The sequence below is a fragment of the Bos javanicus genome, chromosome 9, assembly GCF_032452875.1.
Source record: "Bos javanicus breed banteng chromosome 9, ARS-OSU_banteng_1.0, whole genome shotgun sequence".
NCBI classification, from domain to species: domain Eukaryota; kingdom Metazoa; phylum Chordata; class Mammalia; order Artiodactyla; family Bovidae; genus Bos; species Bos javanicus.
The window spans coordinates 104,119,216-104,133,680 of NC_083876.1; the positions used below are offsets into that span (position 1 = coordinate 104,119,216).

A 14,465-nucleotide genomic window follows, 5' to 3' on the forward strand; every position below is an offset into this window, starting at 1 on the left:
TAGATAGATATACCAGAATTTATTGAATTCCCTGCCACTGGACATTTTTGTCTAACATTCAGACAATGTAAACAACACCTAAAACATCATCTTTGTGTATCTCTGGTACAACTGTTTCCTTAGGATAAAGTTCTAGAAATGGAACTGCAAGGTAGAAGAGATTATGAATATTTTAAGACTTTACACCATTGTCTTTAGGCTGCATCTGTTATATCTTGCTTCCAAACAAATTCCTCTGTGTAGCCAATGCCCAGTTTACAGCTTTCAGCACAGGTGAAGATGGCCAGGACGCCCCAGTCGACACTCCTGCCCAGTCTGTCGGCCTTCAGGTAGTTGAGCAGCTGAGGCATGACCTGAGAAAAGGATGGCACAATCAGAGCTCTCCTTGGAGGTGAGGAGCACACACAGTTTTCAACAGACCAGATCTTCCCTGCCAGGGCTACTGTAGGGATCCCGATCTCTCAGTCTCCACATTTTACAGCAAGGTTGCAGACATTACACTGGTAACTTACTAACAATCTAAAATACTTTACAGCTCTGTGTTTCTTTAAAGCCCCTCTTTATATTTGGTGTCCTTTTATCTGAGAAAGAAGTTCCCAAGTATAAGATTGGCTGATCTGTTTAACCTGGCTGTTAATTATTTTTTATTAATAATAATGCCACAAAAATAGGGCAGAGGCTTCTATTTGGGCAACTTTATTTTGTGTTATTTACAACCTGAATAGCAGATGCCGTTACTATGACTCTGAAGAAACACTACCGTGGAATACAAAAAGACAACCTACTGACGTATTTGTTTAGACTAGAAAGGGGTCTGAGGAGTCCGTGGTCTGGGAGTGAGTGGAGGCAGCACTGCCACCACTGCTATCAGACTGCTGTACGTGGGTGTCAGGCACCAAGAACCAGTCCGTTTTGGGTCAGTCCTCAAATTACCCTTTCAACCGTTACGAAACAACTATGACTTTATAATGTTAGTGAATCGACAGTTCAAGAGTAGTTTCCACCCAACCCAAATGGATCCTGACACTAATAATCTCTTTTCGGCAAGACAAATCTTATCTTAATCATTACATTCATTTGTTCTAACAAATCCACAAACCAAGACTAAACAGAGCAAGGGTTCTAAAATACTCCTCTCACGAAGACTGAAGCTATATTATTTTAAATTATAAAGGTAACAACAGAGGCACTAAAAATAACGCTATAACCACACTGGGAAGCAGGGGGTGGTCCAGGTGGCATAAGTGACGTTTAAACCCTCACTACTGCGGAAGCCAGTCAATAGCGTCTATAAACTAGTAAACTGATAAATCTCAGAAAAAGCAAGCAAATTGGAGGCAGAAGTAACTTCCAGATTAACCAGTAGAGGATAATTCCCTCCTTGGAACATACTGTAAGGTGGGGCAGAAACTACTAATTGTCCTTAAAGGCCACCTTCCACACACAGCGCCCACAGGAACTCCTGCAAATAGATTACTTTGGCAAAGTTTTTTTAATATTTAATAGGGTAAATATATACTAAAATATTCCTTTTCAAGATCCTACCTGGAATTCAAATAATCTCTTAGCACCACAGGGGCAATCTGGAATATCCTTTTCTTTAGGGATATTTTCACCGGAGATCCAGAGCGGGGCAATCCCTCTGCCGTATCTGAGAATCTAAAATCAGTTAGGATCAGTTTAAATCACCAACATCTCATGTTACCTGAGGATCATCTCAAGAAACTTTGTACATACTCTGACAATTGATGAAACGCTCATCTGAAAACCGGTTTCCTGCCTGCCTCTCCCCGACTCCCTGGCACATACACATGGCACCCTTAATGCCTGCCTCAGTATCGTCAAAGTGACACTTTCCGCTCATCTGATGCAGGTCATCACAAGTATTTTTCTTAGATGACAATACGGTTAAATTCTGAATTCTATGGCTGTTTTGTGAAGAGACTAACAATAATTCTATTTCCCCATTACCAGGTTTTGAATATAAAATGCAGCCCAGTGTCTCTGCGGACCTTCACACAGATAAGGAGCCTTAGTTGCCAATTTTGAAACGAACAAATACCAAGTGAGACACACTGTTTTAAATACAACAGAAGTAAATTTCACTATAATAAAATGTTACGTAACAACCGAGTGATTTTCCTAGATGTTTCTTGTTAAAAAAGAAATACACATTGCTAAAAACCACCTTCTCAGTATTTAGGGCCTAGACCTATTCTTCCTATAAGCCCCTAAGTATTTATTTGCTCTAGTAACTGACTTATGGGAATTTTGCAAAGTCTTTACTGGTTTATATTTATGGTGAAGGAAATTAAGGGAATAAAGTTAATGGAAGAAAACAGGCAAAGGGAAACAGTTGCTGAACACTTACTGTAAGTCTATAATCTACCTTGATCCTCAAAACCACTTTTTTCTTCTCCCTATACTGTAGATACAACTACATCAGAAGGCCAAAATATAACTCAAGGAGCCAGAAATCCTCACACCACGAAAACCCATTATTCTTTTCACAAAGTCAGTGATTTCTCTACGAATGTGTCAGGTTAATGTTTTAAGTCAAAGGTCCCTGTTGGAAAAATGGGCCAAAATTTCCTCTCTGTCTTGCCATTAGTGTCTAAACTCCATGTGTTACAGGCAACAAAAGATGTTTATCTCTGCTGATGGTTTTAGAAAATGACTATATGATACACAATGTAACCTTTAGTCTTTCCATAACTATTAAAAGGATCAGCACTACAAACAGCTTTCCATATGGACCACTTGTGTGAAGGAATCCCACAGACAAGAGACTAACTGTATTAGAAAAAGTTACTTCTACACAGGTCTGTTTTTTTTTTCCTGGCGCGGGGGCGGGGTGGGGTGGGGGTTTTTGGGATCTTAGTCCCCCCACCAGGGATCGAACCTGGGCCCCCAATAGTGGGAGTGCAAAGTCCTAACCACCGGACCACCAGGGAATTCCCAACTCAAGATTCATACCCCTACACCACTTGAACAGCAGAAGGAGCTATATGAGTTCCATTTTACCTGTTCTGGTTCAAGGGATATTTTAGTTTTAAACTTCTGGAAAATTCTGTCTTCCTTAGATTCATGTTTTGCCATGGATTCCAATTCTTCCTCAGGTGCTTCACCTGAAAAATCATCAACATTACTATTATGGCAACAGGAATAACCCACATGCAATCTTGACAATAAACACATGCAGAGGAAAGCCAGTTTTTAAACAACCAACTTAGTGTTAAATCAGACAGTGAAGGCCTGATGTTTTCACAGGTTTGCCCTGTTTTGGTTCATTAACATCTGTGCTTTAAGACTACCTGACTTTCCAGGTACTCCATGAAGCAGCATTATTCTGCTGTTTCTTTAAAGAGCTTCTCCTTAAACCTTCAAATTAAGAATAGACCCCAAGTCCCAGGCTCAGGACTGAAAAGGATACTCCCAAATCATGAGCCCTTCTAATTCCTATGTCCTTCACTTGTCTGAACTCTTATTTCCAGTTTCTTTCTGCCCCATCTCTCCTTTCCCAACTGGTACACTCATTCAGTCATCACAGGCTCACTGGACCTGTCAGCTCACACTTTCACTCTTACCTCTGGAATCCCAGCTAAATGAATCACCCTGTCCTGAACAGCCAAGAGTCTTTGTAACTCAGAGGGTATTTCTGATATCCTGAATGTGAACTATAAGCCAGTAAACTGACATTCTAATGTAAAATTTAATTTAGAATCTAAAAATCTACATTCTGTGGTGATTAAGAGATCAAGTTCTAAAGTCAGTAAGGTGTAAGCTCAAACTCCAGTTCTGAAACTTAACTTTGGTCAGTTATATGCCCAAACAAGTTATACCCAGAACCTCAAATTCCTCACTGCAAAATGAGGTACTGTTTTCAATGTATTGTTCTGATGTGAAAATCTCAGTGAGATCATGCACAGAAGGCCCATGCTACGTGCTGTACAACAGAGTATGTGTTGGAGAAATGCTGGCTCCTCCTGAGCACAGGCACTGCTCTAGCACGTGACCACCGGGAAGTAACTCACAGAATCATGGACCTGAAACTTGCTAGGTAAGAGGGCGCCTGCCACCCACCAAACACTGCAAGGCACTCTCATGTACACCATCTCAGTTTGAGAAACAAATCTTGGAACCAGATAAACTTTCCAAGTTTTCAACATCTTGTGAAGCCCCACCCAACTGACCACCTGGATACACCCTGTGACACTTCACAGGAATCAAAATATACATTGTATATGCCAATGAGAGGAGTACAGAAAGGATATCTTCAAATGAGACAGTATTTGAAAAGTACAGGTTGAAGCCTCCCAAGTGAGTCGCTCAGTACTTCTCTTCTCAGCATATTGAGCCCTTTCTTTCAAGTATTATATTCACTCACTTAACAAATGAGTTTTGAAACAGATTCCTTACCCATGGTTCCTATAATCTCTGATTCATCATCTCTTTCCACAACTTCAGGCATAATCTCATCTTCTGTTTCTATTACAATTTCAAATTCTGGAAAAAGGAAGTTGTGATCTGAAACTGTATTGTCCAAATTATCTGAAACAAAAAGGTAACTAGCATCATTAGTGATCATTTAGTTTTAAGAATCAAATAATTTCCTTTTTCTGAAATGTATTCCATGTCATAAACAGTATTCCTTAGAAACTAACACATGTAGCTCCACCATTGTAGATTATGGTTCATACATTACATGACTATATTAAAGCATGGTTGGGATGTGAGTGGGTGAGAACTCACAGCTCCTTCTTCATAAAGGTGTTTATGTCACTAGTTAACCAAAACTCTGAAAATTATTACACCTTTTCTAATGTTAACCTTTATCCTCAAAATGCAAGATTTGGCCTACAGACACCAGGAAACTGAGCTGATATTTAAAAATTAAAAAAGAATTGACTGACCTGTCTGTGCACAAGCCTGCTTATGTCCTAATCTCCAGTCCAGACTCTGATGCTCCTTACTGCAGTAATGTGCCTTGTGACATCTGGAGCATCTTTTGGGGCCTGAACAGCCACAAACTCTGCAGAGATGTGCACCAGACTTGAGGTGGAGATACACAGACTCTCCTGTCTCTGACGGAGGATCCTCAGAAGGTGGCTCGTAGGAGTAGAAGTCATTTTGCCTGGGGAGCTGATTTCTGAAAACTAAGGGGAGAAAAGGAGAACTGTTAATGAATGATTTAAATAAAACAATATAGCAATTCAAGTATTTGAGCCTTCACACTGGACTGAAAAAAAACATTCATTTTTAAAAAAGAAAAACTGAAGACAGTTTTCACGTGCAAACAGCTTATTTTTTGGAAACGGAGAAAAGAAGGAGAAACTTTTACAGTTCACACAACTAAATACGCCCTTACAGTTTATTCAAATTAACAATAATAGGCAAAGTCAGACTACAGAAAAAAGTGACAATTTCTATTACCTGAAAGTAACCTACCACACCTATTACCTACTAACTAACCAGAAGGCTGGCGGCTAGGAGTGGGCGAGCACGCGGGACGCCCCGACCCCTGCAAGTGCTCGGGGGTTCTGGGGGGGAGAGGCCGGCGGGGTACGGGGGAGCCCGGGCGGCTTCCGGGACCCAACCCGGAGCAGAGGCCGCAGCCGCTCACCGCGCAGGCCGCAGCAGCACGGCGGCGTCCGGCAGCAGAAGAGGAAGAGACAGCGGTGGAAGGCGTCGGCGCGGCCCGGCAGCGGCGCGTACACCTGCAGCAGGAAGGCCATCGGGCGGCCACACAGCGGGCAGGCCAGCTCCGGGGGCCCGGGCAGCCCGGCCGCACTCAGCCACGCCGGCCGGCCGCCCACCTTGCTTGGGAACTGCTCGCTGCGCAGCCGCCACAACGGCGCCGCCTCCACGAAGCCCAGCTCCGCCGGCCCAGCGCTTTCAGACGCCATGGCGTGGGGTGTAGGCTCCTCGGTCCACGGAACCGCCGCCACCGCCGCCGGAAGTCGGCGCCGGAAGTGCGGACGGCGGGCCAAACGTGATTGGACGACAGCGCAGAGGGGGCGGGGACACGGGGGGACCGGATACCCGGTTTCCGGTCCTTGCCTGGGGCTGAACAGAAAATGTCGGGTCCCTTGTTAAGTTCGGTTCAGTGGCTCAGTCGGGTTCGACTCCTTGCGACCCCATGGACTGCAGCACGCCAGGCTTCCCTGTCCATCACCAATTCCCGGAGATTGCTCAAACTCATGTCCATCGAGTTGGTGATGCCATCCAATCATCTCATCCTCTGTCGTCCCCTTCTCCTCCTGCCTTTAATCTTTCCCAGCATCAGGGTCTTTTCCAGTGAGTCAGTTCTTCGCATCAGGTGGCCAGAGTATTGGAGCTTCACTTCAGCCTCAGTCCTGCCAATGAATATTCAGGACTGATTTCCTTTAGGATTGACTGGTTTGATCTTGCAGTCCAAGGGACCCTCAAGAGTCTTCTCCAACACCACAGTTCAAAAGCATCAATTCTTTGGCGCTCAGCTTTCTTTATAGTTCGACTCTCACTTCCATACATGACTACTGGAAAAACCGTATCTTTGACTAGATGGACCTTTGTTGGCAAAGTAATGTCTCTGCTTTTTAATATGCTGTCTAGGTTGGTCATAGCTTTTCTTCCAAGGAGCAAACGTCTTTTAATTTCATGGCTGCAGTCACCATCTGCAGTGATTTTAAAGCCCCGCTCCCCCCGCCCCCCAAATGAAGTCTGTCACTGTTTCCACTGTTTCCCCATCTATTTGCCATGAAGTGATGGGACTGGATGCCATGATCTTAGTTTTCTGAATGTTGACTTTTAAGCCAACTTCTTCAATGTAGTCTTTCACTTTCACCAAGAAGCTCTGTAGTTCTTCTTACGGTGACAATATACAGCCTTGACATACTCCTTTCCCAATATTACCTAGGAACCTGGAATGTTAGGTCCATGAAAGACTAGAGATCTCTTCAGGAAAATTAGAGATACCAAGGGAACATTTCATGCAAAGATGGGCACAACAGAAATGGTATGGATCTAACAGAAGCAGAAGATATTAAGAAGAGGTGGCAAGAATACACAGAAGAACTGTACAAAAAGGTCTTAATGACTGGGATGATCATGGTGGTGTAATCACTTGCCTACAGGCAGACATGCTGGAGTCTGAAGTCAAGTGGGCCTTAGGAAGCATCGTTATGAACAAAGCTAGTGGAGTTGATGGAATTCCAGCTGAGTTATTCCAAATCTTAAAAGATGATGCTGTTAAGTGCTGCACTCAATATGCCAGCAAATTTGGAAAACTCAGCAGTGGCCACAGGACTGGAAAAGGTCTGTTTTCATTCCAATCCCCAAAATGGGCAATGCCAAAGAACGTTCAAACTATGGGACTGAACTCCTTAATATCTCTATACATATTACTATAAATATGTCTATACATCTAGATACAAAAATCTGTAGACATATAATTAGGAAGGTCTCTATACATATAATTATAACAATCTATGTACATATAATTATAAATATCTATGTACATATTGATATGTTAACTGCTTCAAGACCTTAAGCCATCATTCATATGGTGGAGACCTGCTTACACAGTGAATAATGCAAGCAACAATCTTATTAAATAGACAAAACACGTCATATTGCTAGAGCATAATAAGATTATACTACAACAGAGAGAGATAGAAAGCATAAACAGTTTTAAATCAAAGAGAACACATCAAAGCAATGATTAGTATAATTACTTGAAATCTGGTCACAATAAACCATCCAGTCCACAGGGGAGCCAGCTGAAGAAGTTAAATTCTGGAAGATTCAGTTAAAGAGGAAAAGATAAATGTTTTATCTTTGTTTACAAAGGTATACTTTATCAACGCATTGATACATACTTGTTGATACCTTGTATCAACCTACACATACTCCTTTGAACTCATGTAGCCTCTTTCATCTTCAGTCATTCCAAACATGAACCTCCAATCTGTTGCAACTTTGGTCATTTTTCTCAATTTTATAACAGAAGGATAGAAACTAAATGTATTTATACAGACCAGTAAAAGATACTAGGATGTCTTAGTCTAATAGGTTTCTTTGGGGGTGGGGCTTAGAAATCATTTAAAATCTCAAGTATTCTTCCTGCTTCATCATTTTCAGATTCCTTTGAGATGCAAAAAGCTTTGGAAGCAGTGTTTAATATAATCTGAACTTGCCAGGTATTTCTCATTCTGTGTAAATGCAGATCTGAGAGGTAGAATTCGATGGGTACAAAAAGAAAAAAATCTTGAATGTAGGGACATTAGTAGAAATTGGGAAAGGCATGTGACCAGAGAGCAATCACAGTGGATCAATCCACCTCCATCACAAATGTGAACAAGCTTATCTTGATAATAACATTCACAACGGAGGAGTTAAAGTGTTACCGTGAAAAATTTCATACAAAAAGGATAGAGGAACAGTTTTCATGGTAGAATATACCTTTCAAAGAGCCTGTAAATTCCAGATAAATGTTTCATTATTTGAAATTTAGAGTTTATTACTTAGAAGTTTTACCGACTGTTCAAAGAAATGTAGATCACCTTCTGATTCACAAATTTGATTCACACTCAACAGGACTTAGCTACAATCATTGTAGCTTATCCAAAAAATATTGAGCTACAGATCTGACAAGAAATATTCACTCTCACATGGAATACCACAATTGTCTTCACATATTGCCTACTATAGTCAGACCCTTAGTTCACAGTCCATGTAAACTCATACTGTGGTAATTGATTCAAATCTGAAACCAAGCTTTATTGGAAGGAGATGGTTTGCCTACAGCAGTGTAGAAGGTTTGCCTTTTCTCCAGGCATTTTCTCCAGCATTTGTTGTCACCAATGCTCAACAGGAATGTAGTAGGCATTCCAATTTATTTGTAAAAATAATGGTTATTTTATTTGGAATATACTTCATTTCCAATGTTGTCTTTGTTGCAGGTATACAGCAACCAGATTAAGGTATACCTTTGTTCTTCAAAAAGTGAAAGTGTTAGTCATTTAGTCATGTCTGACCCTTTGTGACCCCATGGACTGCAAGACCCCAGGCTTCCCTGTCTTTCACTATCTCCTGGAGTTTGCTCAAACTCATGTCCATTGAGTCAATGATGCCATCCAACCATATCATCTTCTGTTACCCCTTCTCCTCCTTCCCTCAGTCTTTCCCAGCATCAAGGTCTTTTCCAATGAGTCAGCTCTTCACATCAGGTGGCCCAAGTATTGGAGCTTCAGCATCAGTCATTCCAATGAATACTCAGGGTTGATTTCCTTTAGGACTGACTGGTTTGATCTCCTTGCTGTTGAATGTGGGTTCTTTATTGCTAGTACCACCTGGGAACCACTGTATGCCCCGCACGTGTCCCGACCAGGGATGAATCCCAGCAGGGTATCAGAGCTCAGAGACTTCAGGTCACCCCTGCCCTCAGGACTGGTCTTTTTTCCAACCAGCTGCTCGTCAGAGGCCCAGGCACCCCAATCCTGACTCCAACTTCCAAGACCAGGATTCTGGGACAACTTAGGGGTAACCAAAACCCTCACACCCGTGTTCCTGCCTGGGGGCTCAGTCAGTTCAGTTGCTCAGTTGTGTCTCTTTGTGACCACAGGGACTACAGCACCCCAGGCTTCACTGTCCATCACCAGCTCCTGGAGCCTACTGAAACTCATGTCAATCGAGTTGGTAGCACCATCCAACCATCTCATTGTCTGTTGTCCTCTTCTCCTCCTGTCTTCAATCTTTTCCATCAGGGAAAAGCATCAGTTCTTCGCATCAGCTGGCCTAAAACCTGCACCTGGCAGATCATTGAGAGCTTAGTGTTTCTAGTAGGTATGGTTGGAAAGATGAGGTGTGAAGTTCCCACATCCGCAGGGCCTTCGTGTTGCAAAGATCTGTGCATTTCGCCTGGCCAGTCAGCTCCCCATGTCATTTTCCCAGGAAGCTGAGATTGAGGATTACCAGGCAGAGGTCCTCCCCTTGTGTAACTCTCACTCCCACAGTGAGGAACCCGGCTCCCACCATCTGCCCTTCATCTGTGTGTTGCTCTTTTCCAGGTGACATGTGCAGAGGTTTCAGCTTTCTTAGCTACTACATCCTGGAAAGAACTCTGTAAAATCAAGCCAATTGTTTATGGAAGCTCTATTTTGCCTTTAGTCTACAGATTCTGTTATTTTCCAATGTTAACTTAGCACTTTTTGCCCCATCCCCTACAGTGAGGTTTTTCTATGTATTTCTATTAGAGTTAGATGCAATGTCACATTGTATATTCCACTGATACAGCCAAAATAATGAAATCAGAGTAGATTATGATTAACACCTTGGGCTACACAAATCTGTGGGCTTAGACAAATGCATAGCAACAGATATGCATCCTAAAGTATCACATGGAATCCTTCGAACTCCCCCACCCCATCTTCTGCTTATCATCTGTGTAGCTTTGCCTTTCCCAGAATGTCATAGATGGGCATCTCCCTCAGATTGGATACTTTCATTTAACTATAGAAATAGATTTAAGGGCCTAGATCTGATACATAGAGTGCCCGATGAACTATGGAATGAGGTTCGTGACATTGTACAGGAGACAGGGATCAAGACCATTCCCATGGAAAAGAAATGCAAAAAAGCAAAATGGCTGTCTGGGGAGGCCTTACAAATAGCTGTGAAAAGAAGAGAAGCGAAAAGCAAAGGAGAAAAGGAAAGATATAAACATCTGAATGTAGAGTTCCAAAGAATAGCAAGAAGAGATAAGAAAGCCTTCCTCAGTGATCAATGCAAAGAAATAGAGGAAAACAACAGAATGGGAAAGACTAGGGATCTCTTCAAGAAAATCAGAGATACCAAAGGAACATTTCATGCAAAGATGGGCTAGATAAAGGACCGAAATGGTATGGACCTAACAGAAGCAGAAGATATTAAGAAGAGATGGCAAGAATACACAGAAGAACTGTACAAAAAAGATCTTCATGACCCAGATAATCACAATGGTGTGATCACTGACCTAGAGCCAGACATCCTGGAATGTAAAGTCAAGTGGGCCTTAGAAAGCATCACTATGAATAAAGCTGCTGCTGCTGCTAAGTCACCTCAGTCGTGTCCGACTCTGTGTGACTCCATAGACGGCAACCCACCAGGCTGCCCCGTCCCTGGGATTCTACAGGCAAGAACACTGGAGTGGGTTGCCATTTCCTTCTCCAGTGCATGAAAGTGAAAAGTGAAAGTGAAGTCGCTCAGTCGTGTCCGACTCTTCAAGGTCCCATGGACTGCAGCCTACCAGGCTCCTCCGTCCATGCCATTTTCCAGGCAAGAGTACTGGAGTGGGGTGCCATTGCCTTCTCCGTGAACAAAGCTAGTGGAGGTGATGGAATTCCAGTTGAGCTATTTCAAATCCTGAAAGATGATGCTGTGAAAGTGCTACACTCAATATGCCAGCACATTTGGAAAACTCAGCAGTGGCCACAGGACTGGAAAAGGTCAGTTTTCATTTCAATCCCAAAGAAAGGCAATGCCAAAGAATGCTCAAACTACCACACAATTGCACTCATCTCACACGCTAGTAAAGTAATGCTCAAAATTCTCCAAGCCAGGCCTCAGCAATATGTGAACCTTGAACTTCCTGATGTTCAAGCTGGTTTTAGAAAAGGCAGAGGAACCAGAGATCAAATTGCCAACATCCGCTGGATCATGGAAAAAGCAAGAGAGTTCCAGAAAAGCATCTATTTCTGCTTTATTGACTATGCCAAAGCTTTTGACTGTGATGGATCACAATAAACTGTGGAAAATTCTGAAAGAGATGGGAATACCAGACCACCTGATCTGCCTCTTGAGAAATTTGTATGCAGGTCGGGAAGCAAAGTTAGAACTGGACATGGAACAATAGACTGGTTCCGATTGGAAAAGGAGTTCGTCAAGGCTGTATATTGTCACCCTGTTTATTTAACTTATATTCAGAGTACATTATGAGAAACACTGGACTGGAAGAAGCACAAGCTGGAATCAAGATTTCTGGGAGAAATATCAATAACGTCAGATATGCAGATGACACCACTCTTACGTCAGAAAGAGAAGAGGAACTAAAAAGCCTCTTGATGAAAGTGAAAGAGGAGAGTGAAAAAGTTGGCTTGAGCTCAACATTCAGAAAACGAAGATGATGGAATCCGGTCCCCTCACTTTATGGTAAGAGATGGGGAAACAGTAGAAAAAGTGTCAGACTTTATTAGGGTTAGTGTTAGCGGTTAGGGTCAGGGTTAGGGTTAGGGTTAGGGTTAGGGTTCGCGTACCCCTTCCCCCCGACACCCCGCACCCCCGGCCCCGAGGCCGGGTTAGGGTTAGGGTTAGGGTTAGGGTTCGCGTACCCCTTCCCCCCGACACCCCGCACCCCCGGCCCCGAGGCCGGGTTAGGGTTAGGGTTAGGGTTAGGGTTCGCGTACCCCTTCCCCCCGACACCCCGCACCCCCGGCCCCGAGGCCGGGTTAGGGTTAGGGTTAGGGTTAGGGTTCGCGTACCCCTTCCCCCCGACACCCCGCACCCCCACCCTCGAGGCCGGTTTAGCCTCAGCCTGAGGGTCAGGGTTCGGGTCCTGTTAGAGGTATCGTTGGGGCTACGGTGTGGCTCTAATTCCAGTTATGCCACGATTCATTTAGCGCGTGATTAGGTTAGCACGTGATTAGGTTAAAGCTAAAGAGCTTACCTGCATTGAGAGCAGGCAGGCAGGCGGGCGGGCGGGGCGGAGGTTGAAGGGCGGCCGAAACCCGGTCCGGAGCAAGCCAGCCGCGGTAGCGTAGCGGGTAGAGGCAGGCAGGCAGGCAGGTCAGGAGTTCGAGCCCCAGGTAGGGTCACAGGCAGGTACAGGTGAGCCGCTAGCGGCCGAGGGAGGGGGACAGCCTCTTTTTTTGCGGGGCGGGACCAAGACCGGAAGCGGCCGGGACTTTTGTGTCGGAGGTTTGGATTTTCGAATTATGTACTTATGTATTTATCGCGGATTAAATCATGGAGTTCTCTAAGTGTTTGATTTTCGAATTATTTATTTATTCATTTATGTGTCGCTGATGAAATCATGTCGTTCTCGAATGCTCCTAGGTCCGAGGGGAAGGCAGGCCAGAGCGGAGCTGAGGCCGGTCAGGCTCCCAGTCACGTCTCCCACACTCCCACACTCCCGCAGCCAGCCTGCTCCTTCCTTCCTTCCTTCCCTCCCGCCCGGGCGCGAACGCTAGAAGCCGGGAACGGCTCGGCGAGGCTCCCCCAGGGCAGAGCGGCGGCCTCTCGGCCGGGGCTCCGCGCTCTCGCGCCCGCCCGGGCGCGGATCTGGAGCTCCGCCGGCGTGGAAGCTCACTCGGTCCTTCCTTCCCCATCCATCCAGGCTCGCTCGCGAGCAAGCACCCGCCGGCGGGCGGGCGGGCGGCCTGCCGGCCTGCCGGCCTGCCTGCCTCCCTCCCTCCCCTCTCTCCCTCCCTCCCCTCTCCCGCGTGCTGGGAACTACTGCGCTTCCAGGCAGGCCGGGGCACACATCACCGCCCGGCGCGCTCCGCTCAGGGGCCGGCTGGTTCCCCTGCGCTGGGGCTCCGCTACGGAGCCCAAACGCACGGAAGGAAGGCCCCCCCCCACACCACATCCACACACACGTCTCTGCTCTGGAGGAGAGCTCCGGGGAAGCCCAGTCTGGCGGCCGCTTTCTCGGCACACACACGGAGGGAAAACACGCTGGCTGGCTGGCTGGCTGGCTGGCTGGCGGTGGAGCCGCCTCTCCCCGAGCCAGGGGCAGGCAGGCAGTCAGGCGGGCCCTGGGACCCCGATCCCCCTCCGTGCCGCGCTCGCTGAGTCTGGGCGGCCAAGCACACACACAGCGTGGGAATGCGGCCCGAGCAGGGGGCGCTTCCCTTCCCCCTCGGACAGAGCTCTCTCCTCGCTCGCTCGCGGGAGGCCTTGGCGGTTTGTACACACGCCCGGGCGGGCCCGGAGCCCTCTGCCAGGAGGCCCCGGCTCTCCTAGGTCCGAGCGGAAGGCAGGCGAGAGCGGAGCTGAGGCAAGTCACCCCCCACCCCCCCCGAAATCCACACCCGCAAGCGTAGGGTCATGATTAGCTCAGGTGATGATTAGTTTAGGCCACGATTAGGTTAGGGCGTGATGAGTTTAGCGGGTGATTCAATTAGGCCATGACTCATTTAGCGCGTGATTAGGTTAAGGCCATAGAGCTTCCCTGCATTGACAGCGAGCGAGCGAGCGGGCGGGCGGGCGGGGCGGGGCGGAGGCTGAAGGGTGGCCGAAACCCGGTCCAGAGCAAGCCAGCCGCGGTAGCGTAGCGGGTAGAGTTAGGCAGGTAGGTTAGGCAGCCAGGTCAGGCAGGCAGGTAAAGAGTTCGAATCCCAGGTAGGGTGTAGGACCTAGGTAGGTAGCCAGGGTCCTAGAACTAGGGGTCAGATAGGAACACCCTCTCCTTTTGCGGGGCGGGGCGGGCCCCGGAAGGGGCGGGAGAG

General features: G+C 46.1%; 1 protein-coding gene across 1 annotated transcript; it reads right to left on the bottom strand.

Annotated features, from left to right (window-relative positions):
* Positions 1-5,977, bottom strand: PDCD2 (programmed cell death 2). Its single transcript, XM_061428622.1, has 6 exons — positions 5,624-5,977; positions 4,914-5,156; positions 4,420-4,551; positions 3,025-3,128; positions 1,546-1,659; positions 1-353 (listed from the first exon to the last, which is right to left on the bottom strand). Exons 1-6 carry the CDS (start codon positions 5,904-5,906, stop codon positions 195-197), a joined length of 1,035 nt encoding a protein of 344 aa, XP_061284606.1. The 5' UTR covers positions 5,907-5,977; the 3' UTR covers positions 1-194.
* Positions 5,978-14,465: the final 8,488 nt, after the last annotated feature.

Excerpts from the sequence above, each read along its gene's own strand:
- PDCD2 (XM_061428622.1), bottom strand. The coding sequence starts at position 5,906 with ATGGCGTCTGAAAGCGCTGGGCCGGCGGAGCTGGGCTTCGTGGAGGCG. Across the intron at positions 3,129-4,419 it reads AGAGATTATAGGAACCATGG|GTGAAGCACCTGAGGAAGAA; the intron begins GTAAGGAATCTG and ends ATGATTTTTCAG. Across the intron at positions 354-1,545 it reads AGAGATTATTTGAATTCCAG|GTCATGCCTCAGCTGCTCAA; the intron begins GTAGGATCTTGA and ends TCCTTTTCTCAG.